Raw genomic sequence first — 21744 nt, 5'->3', positions numbered from 1 at the left:
TGTTCTTAGGCTGGCCATAGACGGTTCAAATCTCGGCTGGCTCCTGCTGAACCGCCAAGATTTGAACTGTGTATGGGCAGGCTAAATGTACCAAGTTGATCGATCGGTCCACTAGCGATTAATCACTTTCTTTTCCTGCCAGGGACGACTTTCCCCTGCCGAGAGAAGACAATTGCTCCGCAGGAGGGATTCCCCTGTCAGCACAGACTGTGTTGTTTTGATGGGGGAATCGTGCAAATTTCTTTCCTGGTTGCAGGAAAGAGATTTGCACCATCTGTGGATGACGTTAGTTTCTATGTGTCTGATATGAAAAGAATGATGTCATAAAATGTTACTAATGTTTAATCGTAATAAAATATGTAGTAAATTTGTCTGATTGTTGAATATTTTCTGTATTTTTCAGATCCTCCTGAGGTTATGTGCAAACAACACAGAGGTATGTAGTTTCACTTTATGATCTATTTTACATTATTTGGGTGCTCATTATGGCAGAAAAGGGGAGGAGCTGAATTCTCTGTGTGTAGTGTAACTTTTAATTCATAGTTTCTGTTACAGGTATATTACTTGCACCCTTTTAGTAACACCCTAGCCTCTGTGCCACGGATTTATCTTAAAAATCCTTTCTGGGCAAAGTTTTTCATGTGTCCACTTCTTTTAAAGCCCATCTGTGCCCATTTTTTCTAAAGCAGCCATAGCATGAGTAGAAAAGCCTATTCCCTACTAGCATGCTGTTGAATGGGAACCCCATTCTTTGTGGGAAAGCAGTAATCTTTATTTAACAGTCTGACATTGCCTCTGGGCAGAGCTCTTTAATCAACAGGGAACATGAACTAGGGTAGATTCAGTAGGCGGTGTGTTCGAGAGCAGGGCTGGGTGGTGGGCTGTTGGGTGTTGTTGTTCCAAGTGACTGTAAGCACACCAGGTTCTTCTGGACTATGCTAGGCACCACGAACTGGGTCACTCGACCTGCACATGGGTTACCTTTGCTGTGCGCTGCTCATCGATGCCCCAGGATAAGGCAGAGACGGCTTTCGGCGAGATTCGATGTTAAGGCGGTCTTCCAACTTAGAGATGGCCATACTCCATGTACGCTGAGCAAAAAACTGGACTCCAATTAACTCTCTAGTCCTGTGTCAATGCACACCTTGACTGTAACTGCTTGGAGGGACACGAACAGTCTCTGCCCACCATCACCTCAGTCCCAGTGACAGAATGGGGTCCCTCTGTGCACATGGAGATGACCTTATGCATACACTTTATCAATTCTACCTTTTCCATACCCAGTGGCCAGGCCGAGGACCTCTGCAGTGCTAATTTGCTCCCACTGCTACAGAAGGTGGACCACTCTGGGAGAGAGCCCTAGAAACAAAGCCCTCTCTGCTAAAGGACACCCGCCTATCACCAGTATCACGCTTCATGACAGGCTATTTGTACTGGTTGTTAGACTTCAATTACTGGTAGCAACTGCTTGTTTTAACTCTGTACCAAGTTAACACTTGCAGGGCTGTCTTTAAACCCCAATGTGCTTTAACTGACCCAAGCTTCAGAAAACTATGCGTGGTGTGCCAGTTACTTTCACACATCCCTTTGAATAACTTCAGACCAGGCATAACAACATTTCAAAGCTTTACTGCAAAACCTCAGTGCAACAGTTCCATAGCAAACAATCGGTTTCTAATGAATGAACCCGACTGTAGATGTGGCTGCCCCCGCATACCTGCACAGGATGTGAGTTCATTACTGGTGGAGTCCATGATGGCAGTATCTATGCTGATGGTGTCTTCCCTCTCACTGGTGGCTTTCTCAGCGCAGTGAGACTCTTTGTGTAATAGCTGAAGATTACATGCTGTGTCTTGTATGTGCTTTCTTCCCATGCAACAGCTTTCTGAGTGCAAAGCCCCTCCCCCCTTTTTATTTACAGCACAGGGAGAGAGGCAAAGCCCAGAAAAGAGTGGGAAAATGCATAAACCCTTCCCTCCCTTGTTCGGGCAGCCATGCTATCTCACTTACAGTAGGCAACCTCCCTCCATATTGGACCATTGCAAAAAGACCACAGCTCCCGCACAGGGAGCAAGGGTCAGCTACTGACTTAAGTGATCTAAACAGAAGAATCAGTTGGGCTTTAACTTGTCCCTCTTACAGTGTTTAAAAGGTTTAACATTTTTTCAGAATCAAATGTTGTTGTTTTTTTCCCCTTAATGTATTCTCTGCATTAAGGTAAAAAAAAAACACTACTTCCCCTGCCCACCCAATCAATAAAAACTTACCTGACTCCTGTCACCACTCCAGAGCTGTCTTAGCTGCAGCACCACTCCTCTCAGTTCCTGGTCTCACAGGCTCCTGCTGCTGTCTGTCAAACGTTTGTGAGGAGGGAGCAGGAATGTGGCTTACCAGCGCTGTGTGTCTATAGATGCACACAGCCCGGCTTAAGACTGCATGCACATGGGTGCCTCCTTGGCACCCAGCTTGCTAAAGAGGCACCTGGACCAGGGAGGATAGCGGCGGTGGAGGACTGCCAAAGAGGAGGTAAGAGGCTGCTTTGTGCAATATGTGCTCTGTGCACAGAGCAGGTAAGTACAACATCTTTTTATTTTAACAAAAAAAAAAACAGCCTTTATTATCACTTTAAAATTTAAAATTGCTCTTCATGGTGGATGGGAAGGCAGCTCAGCTAGTGAGGTGTATCTTGATTCTTCTTTCCCGAGTGTTTAGCAGCAGCAATAGTTTACTGTTATTTTCCATATACAAGCAACTGATCAGTATTGGTGGCCCAAGAGCCAAATATAAAGACTTAGAAGGGCCTGTGTCATAAATGGATAGTAGCCTGTGTGCCTGGTGTACAATTTATCTTGTATTTCGCAATATCTTCATTAAGAGAACATATATTATATAAAGATTTAGTTTGGACATTGTACTGTATATAGTTTAAAAAGGACCTAAAGTCTCCTTTAAAATCCTATGTTGTTGTTATCTCGGTTTTAGTGTTTTTTTGCTTTTTTTTTCAAGGTATAGGAGACTTTGCCTGTATTTTTTGGTCACAAATCCAGCCTGCATTTGAAGTTTAAGCTTCTTCCTGATATGGGCAAAGCCAGAACAACCCAAAGATTCCCATCGCTCAGGGGATCAGTAGGGCATATGTGTGAGAATCCATGCTTAGTCCATGTTTGTCTGCTACTTTGGGAACAAGTATACTGCCCTGTCACTGTCAATGACTGTGTGATTTGTCAGTGCTGAAGGAAGAATGTTAACACCCAGGCATTCAGTGTTGCTCAGAGACTTGTCCTATTAATTTATTTCAGACTTGTGGGAAATTCTGTTTTACTGAGTAATTTCAGCCTAATGCCTGAGGATGCAGAGGTTTAATATTCCTAATGTTCCCACACTGGGAAAATATCATTGTGGTATAATGGGTAGTTACAAATATTGTAGACAAAAAAAATGTACAGAAATCTTCATGGAAGAATGTGCACATTATATACAGTCGTGTCCAAAATTATTCAACCCCCACTGAAATTGAGTGTTTTGGCCAGTTTGACATTGCTTTTGATCATTCAGTCATCTTGCTTACATTTACATTAAAGAGGCACTTGTAGGTCAGACAAATATAACATAACAGTTATAATGAAATAACCACAAATGTCTTTTCTGTGCTCACAGCATTATCAGTTTTATTCAACCCCCAAGTGACATTCAATCTTAGTACTTAGTACAGCATCCTTTTACAGTTATAACAGCTTTTAAACGTGAAGCATAGCTTGACACAAGTGTCTTGCAGCGATCTACGGGTATCTTCGCCCATTCTTCATGGGCAAAGGCCTCCAGTTCAGTCACATTCTTAGGCTTGCGCACTGCAACTGCTTTCTTTAAGTCCCACCAGAGGTTCTCAATCGGATTTAAGTCTGGTGACTGCGATGGCCACTCCAAAATGTTCCAGCCTTTCCTCTGCAACCATGCTCTAGTGGACTTGGAGGTATGCTTGGGATCATTGTCCTGTTGAAAGGTCCAACGTCTCCCAAGCCTCAGGTGTGTGACGGACTGCATCACGTTTCCATCCAATATCTCCTGGTACTGAAGAGAATTCATGGTACCTTGCACACGCTGAAGCTTCCCTGTACCTGCAGAAGCAAAACAGCCCCAAAGCATGATTGACCCTCCACCATGCTTCACAGTAGGCAAGGTGTTCTTTTCATCATAGGCCTTGTTCTTCCTCCTCCAAACATAGCGTTGATCCATGGGCCCAAACAGTTCTAATTTTGTTTCATCAGTCCACAGAACACTATCCCACAACTTTTGTGGTTTGTCCACATGGCTTTTGGCATACTGCAGTCGACTCTTCTTATTCTTTGGAGACAGCAAGGGGGTACGCCTGGGAGTTCTGGCACGGAGGCCTTCATTACGCAGTGTGCGTCTTATTGTCTGGGCTGAAACTTCTGTACCCACATCTGACAAATCTTTTCTCAGTTCCTCAGCAGTCACACGGGGACTTCTCTCCACTCTACGCTTCAGGTAGCGCACAGCAGTCGAAGTCAGCATCTTCTTTCTGCCACGACCAGGTAGCGTTTCAACAGTGCCCTTTGCCTTGAATTTGCGAATGATGCTTCCTAAGGTGTCTCTTGGTATGTTTAACATCTTTGCAATCTTCTTATAGCCATTGCCCTTCCTGTGAAGAGAAATCACCTCTTCTCTTGTCTTCCTGGACCATTCTCTTGCCTTCACCATGTTTGTAACCACACCAGTAAATGTCTAGAAGGAGCTGAGTATCACAGTCATTTTAAAGCTGCCTAATTGGTGCTTATTATGCTTGATTGCTGCTCGGTGACATCCACAGGTGTTTTCAATACCTGATGGAAAGCACCTGTATGAACCTCTGTTCTTCAGAGTGGTAGTCTTTAAGGGGTTGAATAATTGTGGCAATGAAGAAACCACATAAGAACCATTTACTACTGTATTACATAAACAATTGATGTCATTTTAGTTGCATTTGGGTAGTTACAACGTCCTTGTAGGATTTGATTCTGAATACAATTCCAAATGTACACTATAGTCCCTAAACCCCTTTACAGCATTGGGGGTTGAATAATTTTGGACACAACTGTAGTCTTGAATTAAGCCTTCCTGATCTGTATCTACAGGGAAGATTGTCAGCAGCTGCTTTCTGTACCCTAAAAGGACCCACATCTTTATTGATTATTGTATTGATGAGCAAGGACAGCTATGAAGTTGCAGCACTATGTCAGCTACTTATACTGTTTAGCTGGTACAGTTGCTCCATGATTTAACAACTTTTTAAGCTTACCATACATGTCACCAGGGCCACCAATAAGGGGGTACCACTGGGCCTCCTGTAGGGGGCCCAGGCCCCATCAATGAAAAAGGGGGTCTGGCCAGTGCATGTTCTATACCGGGGCAGACTGACCATTCGGTCAGGGGGCCCCATGAGGGGCTCTGTCACTCTGCCCATTGTGGGTCACTGCTCATACTCCATCAAATGTTCCTGCAAAGCAGCCTCTGTTCACTGCCCCGCCCCTCTGCTCACCAGGATCACTGCCCCGCCCCTCTGCTCACCGGGATCACTGTCCCGCCCCTCTGCTCACCGGGATCACTGCCCTGCCCCTCTGCTCACCGGCCACCGGGATCACTGCCCCGCCCCTCTGCTCACCGGCCACCGGGATCACTGCCCCGCCCCTCTGTTCACCGGCCACCGGGATCACTGCCCCGCCCCTCTGCTCACCGGAATCACTGCCCTGCCCCTCTGCTCACTGGCCACCTGGATCCCTGCTCTGCCCCACCCCTCTGCTCAGCAAGATCACTGCCCCACCCCTCTGCTCACTGGCCACCGGATCACTGCTGATCACTGTGGAATTCTAGCTCTTCTCTTCCCATTCATCAACGGAGGCTGGGGTGCACCTGCGGAGGAAGGTAATGTCTGACTCTGATGTCTTGTGTCTGTGTGAGTGTGACCCGGCTATCTGGCCATCCATCACATGTGCAATGTGTGATGACATCACCAAAATCCTACAGCCTGCTCTTCTACTGCCTGCTGATCTGTGTCAGTGTTGGTGATGGTGTATTGTGTCGGATCTGTCACTGTGTAGGATCGCTCAGTTCAGGTGTTCTCTCTTTCTGTGTGGGCTAGGCTGCCTACTGTCACAGTGTTATCTCCCCCTTTGCCTGAAGAATTCCAGCCTGTGGATCCATCATCCTCCACTCACTGCAACTGTCACCCTGCGACTGCCAGCCACAGATACAATCTGTCTGTGACACTGATTTTGTCTTTAATATTTGTGCTGGTGGCATCTTATGGCACTTATTTTTACAAATTAAAAGAAATTTAGCAGTTTCATCTATTGTTGATTTATTATTTTCTACTGGTTTTAAATCTATTTATTTATTTACTTATGCGGAGGGTGTAAAATAGTCTAGCATCGGCCCTGATCTTGGCCATATACCCTCCCTGGAGTTCATTGGCATATCAATTATTATAGCAGGAGGTAAAGATTTTGCACATGTTGCTCTTAGATTGTAAGCTCTGAGGAGCAGGGCCCTCCTATCCCTCTTGTATTGAGCTGTATTGTTGCTGTATTGTCTCCCTTTATATTGTAAAGCGCTGAGCAAACTGTTGGCGCTATATAAATCCTGTATAATAATAATAAATAAATGCATGGTAGAATTACACAGTATAGCAGCACAGTGGTAAGCAGCCCACAAGTTAGTCTGTTTGTTTTTTTTTCATACAGCCAGTGGCTTGAATGAAAAAACTGACCCGATTCACACATTCAAGTTGGATAGGGAATCCTCAGAATAAAGTGGGGTTGATTTACTAAAGGCAAATAGACTGTGCACTTTTCAAAGTGTAGTTGCACTCTCCTGAGCTTAGTAAACGAGGTAAAGCTTCACTTTGCAAAAAGTACCCGATCAAGTTAAAAAAAAAATAGAATTTTTGCTTGCACTTGCTTGGATGATGGAAGTCACCAGAGCTTCTGCTTACTTACTAACCTCTGGAGCAACTGCTCTTTGCAAAGTGCACAGTCTATTTGCCTTTAGTAAATCAACCCCAATGTGAAAGTGGGGAAACCTCCTCGCAGTCAGAATACACAGATCAGCGCTGCAGGCTGTAATCTGCAGCTCTGATCAAGAGGAAATTTACTAGGAGGGGTGGTTGTACAGAAGTCGTGCAGTAGATCAACTTCTATAAAACCACTGTGCCCATACATGGATTGAAATTCAGCAGGTCCCTGCTGAACTGGCTAAATTTTAATCCATGTATGGGCAGCTTTACAGTTTATGACTAGCCTGTGTAAAATTCCATGCGGAGGATTTCATATTTGCATGTGAAATACAGCAATGCAGTGATATCTGCCTATCTCATTTCCTCCTCCGGGCACAGATTGTATGGCTCTTTGGGGCCACAGTGCCCCTCCTTGCTACCTTATTACAAATGTTTCCTGTTCAGAATTTGTGTGAGCAGAAAATCACACACTGTCAGCATAATTCGTGCTTACTCGATAGAATTTTCAGTAAGGGCATATTATAACTACAGGTTCATTGAAAAGTACTGAACAGCTGTACGGTACTCTGAACAGTACAATCACTTGTTTCCATTAAACATGTTAAAGAGGATATCCTGACAAGAAGAGAAATTAAATGTTTTTTGTTATGCATTAATACCATCTAAGTTTTCGTGTACAGCCCTTGATTCAGTGAGGTCTTTCAATGCTATACACCACCTGTTCCCCTCTGTTTTCACCTGGTGATCTAGCCAGTAACACATTTCCTGTAACAGAGTGCCATCTCTCTGGATGAAGGAGCGCAGGGGCACATTTGGACAGCAGCATTGTCAGTTGGGGGGGGGAATGTTAGCTGTAATAGCTGATTTGAAGACACTAACAAACTCCAACTAATACTTTATAGGCAGTTACAGCAAACCATTTTTTTTCGAGATAAAAGTTTTACATAAATAAAAAGCTGATCATTATAACCACCCCTGTCAATGTTAACCACTTGCCCTCCAGAGGATTTACCCCCCTTCCTGACCAGGCCATTTTTTTGCGATACAGAGCTGTGTTACTTTAACTGCCAATTGCGCGGTCATGCAATGCTGCACCCAAATGAAATGTATGTCTTTTTTTCCCCCACAAATAGAGCTTTCTTTTGGTGGTATTTGATCACCTGTGCGTTTTTTTATTTTTTGTGCTATAAACAAAAAAAGACCGACAATTTTGAATAAAAAAAAACAATATTTTTGACTTTTTGCTATAAAACCTATCCAGTAAAAAAATTTAAAAAATCTAATTTCTTCATAAATTTAGACCAGAATGTAATCTACTACATGTCTTTGCTAAAACAAAAATCCCAATACATGTAAATTAATTGGTTTACATGAAAGTTATAGCGTCTACAAATGGTGGAATATATACTGGAATGTTTAGTTTTAGTTTTTTTATACTAGTAATGGCGGCGCTCAGCAACTTATTGCGGGACTTGCGGTGATCCAAACTCTTTGCCACAAGAGGGGGATGGTGGTTGTGCATCAGTTGGTTTCCAGACTCAACAAACTGGACCATTTTGTCACAAGGGCCAGGGACCCTTGAGCCTTCTCAATGGATGCTCTGGAGACTCTACTGTATGGGATTGGTTTAACGTCATCTAAGCTTCTCTACAGCTTCTCTCATCTGACCTACAGAATCAAAATGGAAGGCATTCCAGTAATTATTATTGCACCAAACTGACCCAGGATGATGTGGTACACAGACTCCAGGCAGACTCACTGTGCACCCTTCTGGACCATCTGTCCCAAGGGCCAGTACATCTTCCTGCTTCTCGGTCATTGGTCTTAATAACATAGCAGTTAAGCACAGGGACAGGGGCTTATCAGGTATGGTCATCTTTACCCTCCTGAAGGCTAGTAAATTGATTTCTCACAGTCTGTCATCACACCTGAAAGGCACACTTTGTATGGCGCAAGGCTAAGAAATTGTATCCTAAGAAGTACTCCAGTGGACACATTCTGTCCTATCTCCATTCTGGTCTGGACTAGTATCTGGCCTTGAGTAGCATCAAGGGTCAAATCTTGGGCCTGGCTGTTCTGTTTCAGAGACCATTGGCCTCTGCTAAGGCCTTTGTGCAGGATGTTGCACACATTTCTACCCTGTACAATCCCCTGTGACTCTAATGACCTTAACCTGTTTCATTCTATCTCTCAGAGGTCTTTAAACTCTTTAGAATTATTCCCTTGTTTGACCTCACTTACAAGGTGGACTCTCTTAATTGCTATTATACATATATATAGTGCAGCGCTAAAATATGATAAAATTAATATAAATTCATAGAGTCTTTCTTGTGACAATAAAACCAAATATGTGCAGGTCTTCTCCTCATTAGGTGACTGGAAAATAGCAAAAATGCGCACTCACCGACCGCACATTTTAAATGCGCCTGTGTATAATATAATCCAAAAGACCAGCCAGGTATGCAGCTCCAGAGACCACACAGATCCTCCCTCTCCACCACTAACATCCGCCTTGGGTGTAGCAATATCTCCAGATCCAGAGGCCCTCTCGCCTCAGGTAGATAGACAGGGATCCCCCTTCTGGTTCCAGACACCCCAAGAATGGAAGATGTATATCTGCACCCTCCAACAGGAGAGTCAAGAAAAAAGGGGGAACGCCAATAGTGTGGTAGTTTCAAAACTTTATTGGAGCAATAATGCCTGGGTCATGTGCACATACACATCCATACACCATTAGCCAATATCGGACAGGTAGGTATGAAAAAAGAAATTGTACTAACCCGGCAATGGTATAAAACAAAGACCACTGGACTTCCTCGTGGTCTCAGTGGTCAGGAAGTCACACTTGCTAATTGGCTCCTCCTGAGGCCTTTCGTGCAAAAAGCACTTCTTCAGAGGATGGACGCCACCATCCTCTGAAGAGGATGGCGTCCATCCTCTGAAGAAGTGCTTTTTGCACGAAAGGCCTCAGGAGGAGCCAATTAGCAAGTGTGACTTCCTGACCACTGAGACCACGAGGAAGTCCAGTGGTCTTTGTTTTATACCATTGCCGGGTTAGTACAATTTCTTTTTTCATACCTACCTGTCCGATATTGGCTAATGGTGTATGGATGTGTATGTGCACATGACCCAGGCATTATTGCTCCAATAAAGTTTTGAAACTACCACACTATTGGCGTTCCCCCTTTTTTCTTGACTCTCCTGTTGGAGGGTGCAGATATACATCTTCCATTCTTGGGGTGTCTGGAACCAGAAGGGGGATCCCTGTCTATCTACCTGAGGCGAGAGGGCCTCTGGATCTGGAGATATTGCTACACCCAAGGCGGATGTTAGTGGTGGAGAGGGAGGATCTGTGTGGTCTCTGGAGCTGCATACCTGGCTGGTCTTTTGGATTATATTATACACAGGCGCATTTAAAATGTGCGGTCGGTGAGTGCGCATTTTTGCTATTTTCCAGTCACCTAATGAGGAGAAGACCTGCACATATTTGGTTTTATTGTCACAAGAAAGACTCTATGAATTTATATTAATTTTATCATATTTTAGCGCTGCACTATATATATGTATAATGTCTCTGTTATGAGGTCTAGTGATCCCTTGAAGTGTTCCAGCGGCTGGTTTTTCTGAGCGCTCGCTATATTCACAATTCATCTCTTAATTGCTATCACCTCTGCGCAAAGGGTCTCTGAGTTATCAACATTATCCTTTTAAAGAGCCTTTCCTGGTGTTCAAGAGGGTTGAGGCTGTCCTGAGGCCTGAAGTCTCTTTACTCCCTGTAATGCAAGGCTGGATGCAGTAACTAAAAGTATGTCCTATACACACACAGGTACGTTTAACCAGCATTTACACCATTAATTATTCTAAGCATGTGAAAGACCCTCTTCCAAATGAACACTTGCCGTGGCACATCATAGCATTCACTCGGCACGCCAAGAAATAACAGAATCCAACTGCAATATTCTTGCACTGTCAAAACCTCCACTTTTATTATCACTCGACACACAGGAGAATATATAGTCCTCACAATCTGCATAATAACACACAACAATAATAATGTGAGCATTACAACATGAAATGGACACATTTTTTGACAGTGTCACAGCATAGAATTAATACATTACCAAAGCGATGGGTAGACGGGAAGGAACAGACCCCATCAGAACCATAATGCACAAGGGGTCACAGGGAAGCCATAAACGCGACTAATCGATGAGCCCATATAACCTTGGCAAGAGTCCCAGAGTCAAGAGCGTCCTCGTCTGCATAGGAAGGCTCCCATTGATTACGCTTAAGCTCCCTGTTTCTAAACCCTTTTTCTGGCAGCTTTCCTGAAGTGGGTGGGTGCCACACTCACTCTAGGAGGAGCTAGCAGAAAGGCTCTGTGAGGATAACAGAGTAACACCCAGCCACTATATTGAACAAACAATGTTATCTAAGAATATCACACCTTTTGCTTCAGATCAGCTTCGTATCTACCTTAAACTAAATGATTTCTAACTTCTCAAGCAAGTAGACATCTTTAATTACACAAACAATTCTTATCTAATTTAAGCAGTCTAATGTAACATTTCTAGATGTCACAAACACATTCTATCCCACAAACAAGTTCTTATCTGCTTTAAGCATTCTAATGTCTTGTGATTTGATGGTGACCCTGTTCCTTTAGCCTAGAGAAATGACATCAGTCACTTCTCATGCTCCTGGCATCTGGGCAATGATGCTTTATTGTAAAAATTACCCAAGAAACAAAGGGTCCAAGACCAACACATTTCGTAGGCATAACACTCCCTAAGGTGGTTTGCTACTGCCACCTCTGCCAGGATATAGCCTTCTGCTCATTTTTTCGACTCTGAAACATTACAAGGAAGTTTTCCTTCACTGTCTTGATATGGCAAATGCTGTTAAAATCTACCTCTTGGCTACAACCTCTTTTTGAAAATTGGATACCTTCTTTGTCCTTTCTAAAGGTTTTTTTTTTTTGGGGGGGGGGGGCTCTGCTCCCTGTTTCTAATGCCATCATTGCAAAGTGAATTAGACAAGTCATCACCCAAATTTATGGTCTAAACCTACCAGTTCAAATAATGCTTCATGGGATTTTCAGCATCAGCCATCTGTTCTACCAGGTTGATACTCAAGACTCCTTTGATGCCTGTTTTTGAACGTAAGGTGTTGCAAGCTGCTCTCTAAATTCTGTCAAACCCCCTTATGACAAATTTGTTACTTGGGCCTGTTGACGTTTTACCCACCCATGTCCTATACTGCATGACTAAGAAATTGGTATTTTGTACGTTACCAGTAAAATCCTTTTCTCGGAGTTTAGTACAGGACACAAGTCCCTCCCTCTATTCCTTATACTCTCCCTATTGCTTACTACAAAACTAAGATTTGCTGGGGGTGGGGGAGAGTGGGTTACGTAGGGGATGTTCTTGCATCTTTTCTGCCAGTGTCCAGTCACCTAAAGGTAGCTGCATATAACCTATGGTTAAGACCAATATTCTGGGCGCTGTACTGTACTTCGAGAAAGCAATTTTACTGGTAAGTCAAAAATCCAATTTTTCATATTTAAATGTGTTAAGTTGATGGAAAGTCTCTGTTCAATAGTAAGTGCATATTATTAGAAGTGCTTCACATCCAATGCCTACTCAGTTCATTGAGAGCTGTTCTATTTGGATCTGCCCCCACTGATGTCATTTTTCCAGTGAACTAAATATTACTCTTTACAACTCTGATTCATTTTGGTGTCATTGTTGTGCTGGTGTCACATGGCCAGATTTGTAACTTTTACCATGTAACTTGCTATAAATATTCAAGTTAAACGTTTTCTGTAGAATATGTGCAAGTCATGCTGTATGGGGAAGAAGGTAGCCTTTCTAGAGGGTAGAGAGGAATTTAAAATTCTTCCGTTTGTTTTTTTACCGTAAGAGTTGATCCAACCAGACAGCATTTTTCAAATTCTAACTGTTTATCCACTTCTTTACAAGCAAGCTGACTGCTAAGTGTATTATGTAGCTACATAAAGATCTTTAGGAAAAATACTTTTAAAAGAAACCCATTTGAGAAATATGTAGATGGCCACTGCTGTTCTTTTCTTGATCTATAAAATGCTAGTTCCCTGGTTGTGTTGACCTGCTGGCTTCAGTAGTTTTTGAATCTCTGACCTGGAACAAGTATGTGGATTATGAGTTCTGACTCACCTCTGGCGTTGCTTGCTGCGTTGTTAGTAGGTAAGTGATTCAGCACTAAAAGCACTCTTTGGCGGCTCTGACAGAGCTGCAGGGGAGTGCAGGAAAATGAGTATAAGTGGTTTAAAGGTGGGCTTTAAGGGTACTCTGTTACTTTGTCCTGAATGGCCAAAGCAGCAGAGTCTCTATAAAGCATACCTAAACCTAAAAACAAAAGAAAATTTAAAATATTACAGCTTAGCAGTCCTAAAGGATTTTCTGGCAGGGTCAACAAGTGTTTTTTTAACATATTTATGCCTCATACACACAATCAGATAATTGTACAAAAAAATACTGCTTTCAAAGTAATCGTACAATATTCTGATCCATAGTACACAACTTTCGAGAACCAATCATGACAGTTCATTTGAAATTATCCAAAGGGATGAACAAAAAATTTTTTCTCATACAATACCAGAAGAAACGAATTTCGTTTAATCAATACAGTTTTCGTTAGAAAATACAATACAATACATCAGTTCTGAAATTCTATTCCGTCGTGTGAAAATTGTGTCAATTGGCTGTGAAACCTGAGCTTCAATCCACACCCCACATGTGTGAATCAGCTCTTATATTGCATTTAATGTTTACTAATATTGATTATTGATGATTTACTGACTTACCCACCTGAATCTAGTTAGGGGTATAAAATCTAATTTTTGCCAATCTAACATAGACTATAACATAGTCTGCTAGACAGAGTAAACTATCAGCTGTGTGCTCCTTTAATTTGAATTTGCCATTTATTCTAACCTGTATCAATAACTTAAGAGCATTTACCACTAAACAGGTATGTGTATTTTTACTGGTAGTAACCCACAGCCAGGTTAAAGGTATTTTACATTTGTGTATTTATCCATGCTTGCAGTGATTTTATAGTCAACCAGGTGTGCCAGAGGGGCGAGGTTGTTCTTGAAGTCAAGCACAGAACAGAGAACCCAGAGTTACCAAGCGGCTCCTTCGGGGCTGGCACTACATATTAGTGTACTACAGACAAAAAGAGAACAAATAACATTCATTCATCATCACAGTTCACTAACACTGTAATAGTATGTAAGAGTGTGTGTTAGGTAAAGTAGAGCCTGAAGGCAAAGGTCTGAGTAAGGGTACCTTTAGGCTCCTTTTATATGGACACAATTCAATCTGACCAGCATAGGATCCATGATTAGATTCGAATAGACATGACTTTTGAGATTTCCATGTCCATTTAGTTTTCTGCCGCATTTTAAACCAGAGGCTCAGGTGAGTGTTGGAGGGGCTGGGGGGGCACTGCACGCAGAAGGTTTTTTACCTTCATGAATACAATCCATGAAGGTGAAAAAACTTTAAGCCTTTTTGAGCTCACTTTTTGCCGGCAACAGCAGTAGCAGGCGATGCAGTGTTATGTAGCGAGGATCCGGCTTGTGTGTGTGTGTGAGGTACCCGGAGCCGGCTGGGAACCTACTCTGCCCCATTATGGAAACCTTCTGCAGCTTTGACGGCACTGAGTGCTTCTGGTGAGCTTTCTCACCACCCACAGAGCTACATGAGAGAAAGGCAGAGCCATTGCTGACAGCGCAGTGAGGGATATTAGACCAGACCATACCTACCTTAAAGGGGCCTCCAGTTTACCACTGAGAGTGTTATCTCTAAATGCGCTTATTGATTGCGCATCTGGTGAGTGTGCAGTCTTTATACATTTGGTCACATCACCACCTTACTGGATAAGACCACCAGTTATTGGAAATCTTCATGATCTTCCACACACTTGATCTTCCAGGATCTTACACGCACTATGGAGTATATGTTTTGATTACTATTTCCAGCACTTTATTTATGCACTTTTGGTCACTAAATAGTGACAAAGTTATTTTGACACATTCGGGTTTATTTACTAAAGCTGGAGAGTCCAAAATCAGACTCCCTTCTGCATAGAAACCAATCAGCTTCTAACCTCAGCTTGTCCAATGAAGCTTTGGCAATGAAACCTGGAAGCTGATTGGTTTCTATGCAGAAGTGAGTCTGATTTTGCACTCTCCAGCTTTAGTAAATAAACCCCATTGAGTCACTTTATTCATTTGATAAGCATTTTGTCACGAGTCACTTTTACTGATATTCTCATTTTTATTCGTATTTATATATGCATATTTTACACATGTGATTATGTTTACTATAGCGCTGCACCCTATTTTATATTAAAACAAACACTCACAAAGATGGCCGCCGGACCATCGCATGGACTTGGCAGCGTGACATCAGCATGTAGGCTTCCCACTGACGCGTTTTGTGCAAACGCATGTTCTCAAAAGGGACCCACCTCACACCTATAATCTAACATGGAGCTTCCGATCAGGTCCACCTGAAAAATCATCAGGAGATTTGCATCGGAAGGCCTGGTCGAAAGGGGCCTATGGATCACTTATAAAATAAAACTAGAATCATTTAGAATTTCTACCAAATGAATAAGCTGTCTTAAAAAACACTATGTAAATGTGTTGAGATGATTATAAAATGAATTTAGTAAGAAATGGATACATCTCTGGACAAAATTCCCGACAGAAAGCTATGCAAAGTCTACAGATTTGAAGCAATTACTATCCACCTGTTCTCCAAACTGCTGCATCTAATTTGAGTAATTTTTTTAAAGAAGTGTTTTGAAATTTTATTGATTACATCACTAAAATAAGTATCAGCATGAATAGTGAATTTTTTCTTTTTCTTTTTTTTTCTTGTATACAGGAATTCATTCAAGACCTTCTGGTAAAGCTAAAAGGGCTTCAGAAACAGACACTTTTAAGGAAGAATGGACTGGAGGTCAGCAACGAGGAGCCAATTCTAGAGCACGCGTGACCCTGTCAGAACACAACACCAACTGCGGTCATTGGTCAAAGAGCACAAGTTTTAAATGAAGCAAGAGACTTTAATTTTCGTGTGTTAGATTATCATTTCATGACATGTGAACCCTGAGGACATTTCTTAAGGAATATTTTTGTGATAGGATCACACCTGTGTGCCACATTTCTGTTATGCTTCTTCACCAAAGGCCTCACCATTTTTCTATCATAGGCCTGAAGCTTGAGCTAGAGTTGACATGACATCACCAAGCCCTCTTTTGACTTGATGGCACAGAGCTTCCTGTATTATACAGCAATACAAAAACTGTTTATGAAACATGAATACTGAATGTGAAATAACAGCTCAGCCTGTACATGGGACTACTATTCCCAGAGAGAAAATCCTCAGAATTATGGTGCAGCCATTGGTGTATTATTAAACTAGGTCAATTCCTTGTTCCTGGTTGTGGTTGGGTTATGCCAGTGGCTCCCTTATTCCTCTTGGAGGTGTAGTATTTAGACATTGGTGATAAACCATTAGTAATTAGCTGATCCTGAATTGCACAGAAGGTGCAGCCCTAGCAATTCTTGATGATCTGTTTAGTCCTCTGTAACATCTGTAAACTGTTATATACACTATAATGCCATCCTGGTCATAACAGTAAATTGTGCTCAATTGGCAAATTTAGAAAAGAATCATGAAGAGCCATATTTACAGGCAAAACTCCAGCAAATAGAAAAAAATCCCAATTATGTATAAATTAAAAAAACATTTTCTTTATAAAAGGACACAATAATGATGCTCTTGTATAAACCCAAGCAGGTGACCAGGGATGCTGCATGAGTGCAATAGTGAAGGATAGCTTCACCTGGTTGGCTCACAAAGTGGCAGGGCTGAATGAAACACAAGAGCATCCAAACAGATATTTTGGCAGATGAACTGTTCAAATGACTATTTCAGCTGTATTTCACTGGAGAGCACTAAAGGGCTACAATGTGACGTGATATACCTGATATATCATTGTATTTCTGCAGTTTATTTTCTATTATACAAAATGGGGTTCTTTTCTAGGTCCCTCTATTTAAAGGAAGAACTTCCATTTAAAACTGTCAGAAAAGCATGTCTTGACACAGGAGCATTGGAACACTATATCATTCCAGTGTGTGAGTGAAATGTTGCTTGTGCTAATGGAAAATGCTATGTCTTAAATGTAGGGGTGAACTTACTTAGATCATTAATATTTGCAAACCTAAATTTAGTGAAAGGGAGTAGAGCTATCACCTATAGCAGCCAGTAAGATCTCGGCTATCATTTTTCTGGGACAAGACAAGGAAGGGAGTCTGGAAAGTTTCCGAATGCTGTACATTTTATTAAAACTCTGCCAGATGCAAAAATCTACTTTTTAGAAAACAAATGACTCCAGTCAAAAGTATTAGGTTGTGAAGTGCTGCATGTCAGAAGGGTAGCAGCTAATCCTATAACCTAGTCTTCTAAATAAACATTAAAAAACAAAACAACCGAAAAGTGTTTTTCAGCATTAGGGTATTGGGGTTAGTTTAATTGTAAGCGTTACATTAAGACATAACGACAGGTTAAAAGTCAAGAGTCACAGGTCTAGCTTTGCAAATATTGTAATATGATGTTAAACCCTCAGTTTTTTAAGCACTTTTAGTAGCCGATTTCATTGAGTACTGAGTATGCAGCTTCTTTATTTTTTGTATTTCAATGGTTTTTATTAATTTTAAACAGTATAAAACAGAGGCAACAAAACACGCCCACGCAGGGGCTATCAATTGCACCGATAGAAAATGCATAATAGAGCAGACAACGCTCTAATTCCAATAAGGCAAAACGTATGCCCGCGCAGGGGCTATCAGTGGCACATAGGTTACAATAACATCAGTGAAACCCAGATTATCGCACCTAAAGACAGCTGTCCACTGTCACATCAAAACAAACAGAAAAGGAAAGAAGAAAAGCAGAGAAGAAAGAAAGAGAAAAAAAAAAAAAAAAAACACACACCAAAGAGCAAGGGTCCATGAGCGCCAATACAAAACTCCTTCACCTCCCTATACTGGCAGGGGGGAGTGTGGGAAAGGCATATTGCAACCACGGCTCCCATATTGTCAAAAATTTATGTTGAGAGTCGTTGCATATACTCGACATCTGTTCATTGAGCATCATAGTAGTCATACGATCCCGCACCCCCTGAAAAAGTACAAACGGACTCTTCCAGGCCTGGGCAATTGTCCTAGTGGCCGATAAAAACAAATAGGAAGCCAACCGCTGCTGACGAGCCAAGAGGCCCGGTATGGGGCAATGAAGCAAAGCATACCGAGCATCCCGGCGTATGGAGAGATGAAACAAAGTGAAAAGGAGGCCAAACACACGAGACCAAAAACGAACCAACCTCGGGCATGACCATCAGATATGCAGTACATCGCCACGATGGCCACAACCCCGAAAACATCGATCACTACAGGCAGGGTTAGCCTGGGCCAAACGAGCCGGCACCCAATACCAACGAAACAATACCTTATAGGCTGCTTCCAGCGTGGTCGTATTAAACGAACATTTAGCTATGAGTGACCAGGCTTTATTCCAGTCCTCCGGATCCACAGCCACTCCCAGGTCGCGTTCCCACTGAACTACATATGAAAGAGAAGTGTGCGACGAGCATCTGTTCAAAGCTGCGTAAAGAAGGGAGATAAGGCCTGGGGCGCCCGGACGCTGCTGGCAAAGCCGTTCAAAGGCAGATTTCTGATATGGGAAAGCAGAAGTGGCCCTCAGCGAGAGTAGCCAGTGCCGCAACTGAAGGTACCGAAAAAATTCCGCTGGGGGAACATCCCGAGACTCCCGGAGGACATTCCAGGTGGGAAAGGACCGAAAAATCAAAAAGTGTTGCACCTGTGAGAAACCTTGAGCCACCCACCAAGAAAATGCCCTCGGGTGATCTAGACCCGGCGGGAAAAGAGGGTTATTAACGATTGGAAGCAAGGGCAAGAAAGGCGACATCAGACCACTGGAGTAACGTACTGAGTCCCAGACTCGTAGGCCATGGAGCAACATCGGACTCAGCGCCGTAGGACGCAGGGCAGGGGGAAGCCATAGAAGTGTCGATAGTGCGATAGGGGCACAATTAGGTAGTTCCAGCAGGACCCAGAGAGGAACGTCGGAGGAAGCGTGCAACATAGACAGCGGGGCAATTTGGCTCGCCTGATAATACTTAGTTACATTGGGTACCCCAAGACCACCTTGGAGTCTATGAGCAAAGAGCGTATTTCTAGAAACTCTGGGATGCTTATTGGCCCAGATAAAACGCATAAACTTCGCCTGAAGCAACCGAAGAAAATGAGGGGGAACCCGCACTGGGAGGGTGCGAAAATAATATAACAATTTCGGCAAGCTTCTTTATTTTTTAATCCTCACCTATGTTATTGTTTAAGCTGGTACTAGAGCTGTGTCACCCTACACTGTGTGCATCAATAGAAACACACAGCCCTGTAACCTTAGATGGCAAGATACCCCCTGCTCCCCCCCCCCCCCCTTTCATTTTCCAAACTAACAGATTGGCACAAGACCGCTCTGTCCACAGTTAACTCTTTCCTGTGAAGAGCAGAAGTTCAGCGACGCAGCACTGAATAAGCAGGAGCTAGCAGTATTGAAATTGCAAGTGTCAGGGTAACAATTTCAACAAAAAGTTTGCTGGGGAATGTTTGATTTATTGTGCTCAGTGTGTTAAACTAAAAAAAATTCTGAGGGTTTAATACTACTTTATGCTGGCCATACTCTCTTCAATCTGCTTTTACAATCCCCTTTTAGTTTTACAAAAACTATATAAATTTGAGGACAAACATAAACAATCCATTCAATTAGTAATTGAATCAGGAGTGCAAGTGCAGTGCTGCTCCCAGTGCAGGAGAGATTTCCAGTGTGTGCGGCCTGCCATTTAGATTAATGGCAGCCACACATTTCCTGCATTTTTCTGTGTGGGTGGTCGTGCAGCAGTAATCACCCACACAGATGTGAACCTAGCATTGGTTTCCAGGCAAGGACAGCCAGTGGCTTTGTCCAGACAAAAAGGGGGAAATAGGCAGGAAACTAATAAAGCTGCTGTTGGGGAGTAAGTATTACAATATGTTTCTTTTTTGTAAGGCACTAAGAGAAGTATGTAGGTTTCTATTGCTGACCATTCCTTAAAGCAAGACAGCCGGGCAGCTAGCATTCTCAGAAAGTGATCAGCAGTAGCAGCCTCTTTATTTCTTCCAGAGCAGGTTTCCGACAACAGCTAGCTTGGATGCCAGTAGGTAAATGTAAAGTTGGTTAGGGATTAGGTCATCCAATCGAATCAATGGATGTAATACACAGTTTTCTTTACATCAAGTCTCAATTACTTCCTAATATGAACCAGTCCTAATAAAATCCAGTGTAGAACAGTCTTCTTTAGGAATGCTGAATGCTTCACAGTAGCAGTGTATCTGATTTTTCTTGTAAGAGGAACATATGGCAAGAATGCAGAGGTTGAAGCAAGAATTCATCAGTTTTATCTTCCACAAGGAAGGTAGTCTACTATTCCTTTTTGTGAGAACTGTAACAGTGAAATGATATCTATAGGGACAGTGACATCAATTAAATTACTTCTTTATTAAGCAAGTGGATCTTGAAGGGCATTGTCTTCACCCCAGTGTTGGCCCAGAGGGCATTTCCCCTTTTACCCTCTGGCTTTCTGAGCTAAAGAAACAGGTTATATTGACTTTTTTTTAGGTTTTTGTACATTTCTTTTTTACAGACTTGTATATACAAATAAGTTTGAACAAGGTTATTAAACCATCTTGGCATTTTTTAAAGACACTTATAATTCACAGTTTCACATCTGAGCAGTAAAATATTATCTGTCTATTTTGCTCACCTTGTGACAGCTTGTAAAATAAGAACACCACCCAATCTGCATGTTCCATGATTACAAAGGGTTCTTATCATACTGATACTGCCACCTTGTTTTGTTACACAGCTTTGAAGCTTTCAGACTATTTATAACATTTGTTACTTTTTCATGTGAGAAATAACTTGGATGCTATGCTGTTGCTTTACTTAATAAAAATGTTTTACTTGTTACATGTTTAGTTTGTTAAAGTGTTTCAATGGTCAACATGTAAAACCATTACATTCATTTCCACATTGAGTTTCAGTTATTTCGTGCCTACTCCCTTTAGGCCCCATTTACACGGCGGGTCCGATCAGTTCCACCTGCCAGTTTTTCCAATGGACATGCAGGTGGAAACAGACTGGCATCCATTTACACCTGCCTACCTCCAGGTCCGATCCAGTCCACTAAAATAAAAACATGTTTTATTTAGGCGGATTGGATCGGAGGGTAGTAGTTGGTTGTAAATTAACAGCCAAGTCCATATACTCCCATAGAGCAGAGCAGGCTCTGTCCGTGTCCACTCTGCATAAACTGTGCAGAAACGGATGTGTCATCCACCCACTATGCTCTGATCTGTAGGGGATCTCTGAGTAGATCCCCTGCTAATTGAGACATAGTCTTGCCCCATCAGAACAGTCTTGAATTTTGTGACATGTATTCACTATACCCTGTAAATAGGCACTGCTGTGTCAAACAGAGCCTGCCTTCTGAACTACAGAGGTGCTGAGAGGAGTTTCAGGAGGCAGAGTTAGTACAAGAATCATTGCTTGCAG

At 42.4% G+C, this 21744-nt stretch overlaps 1 protein-coding gene across 1 annotated transcript in view; it reads left to right on the top strand.

The window, feature by feature from the left end:
• The window catches only part of LOC149447892 (protein phosphatase 1 regulatory subunit 14A-like), a 56193-nt gene extending 35034 nt beyond the window's left edge, over positions 1-21159 (top strand). Inside the window, exons 4-5 of the mRNA XM_089652018.1 lie at positions 404-436; positions 15949-21159. Coding sequence (XP_089508144.1) covers positions 404-436; positions 15949-16059 — 144 coding nt within the window. The 3' untranslated portion in view covers positions 16060-21159. The remainder of the gene's footprint in view (positions 1-403; positions 437-15948) is intronic.
• The last annotated feature ends 585 nt before the right edge of the window (positions 21160-21744 follow it).

Source organism: Staurois parvus, unplaced genomic scaffold (assembly GCF_062004578.1).
Source record: "Staurois parvus isolate SC_StPar_1 unplaced genomic scaffold, SC_StPar_1.0 ptg000668l, whole genome shotgun sequence".
In the NCBI taxonomy this organism is placed as follows: Eukaryota; Metazoa; Chordata; class Amphibia; order Anura; family Ranidae; genus Staurois; species Staurois parvus.
Note: the sequence above shows the minus strand (reverse complement) of the source record. Positions and strands in the feature narration are given on the sequence as shown.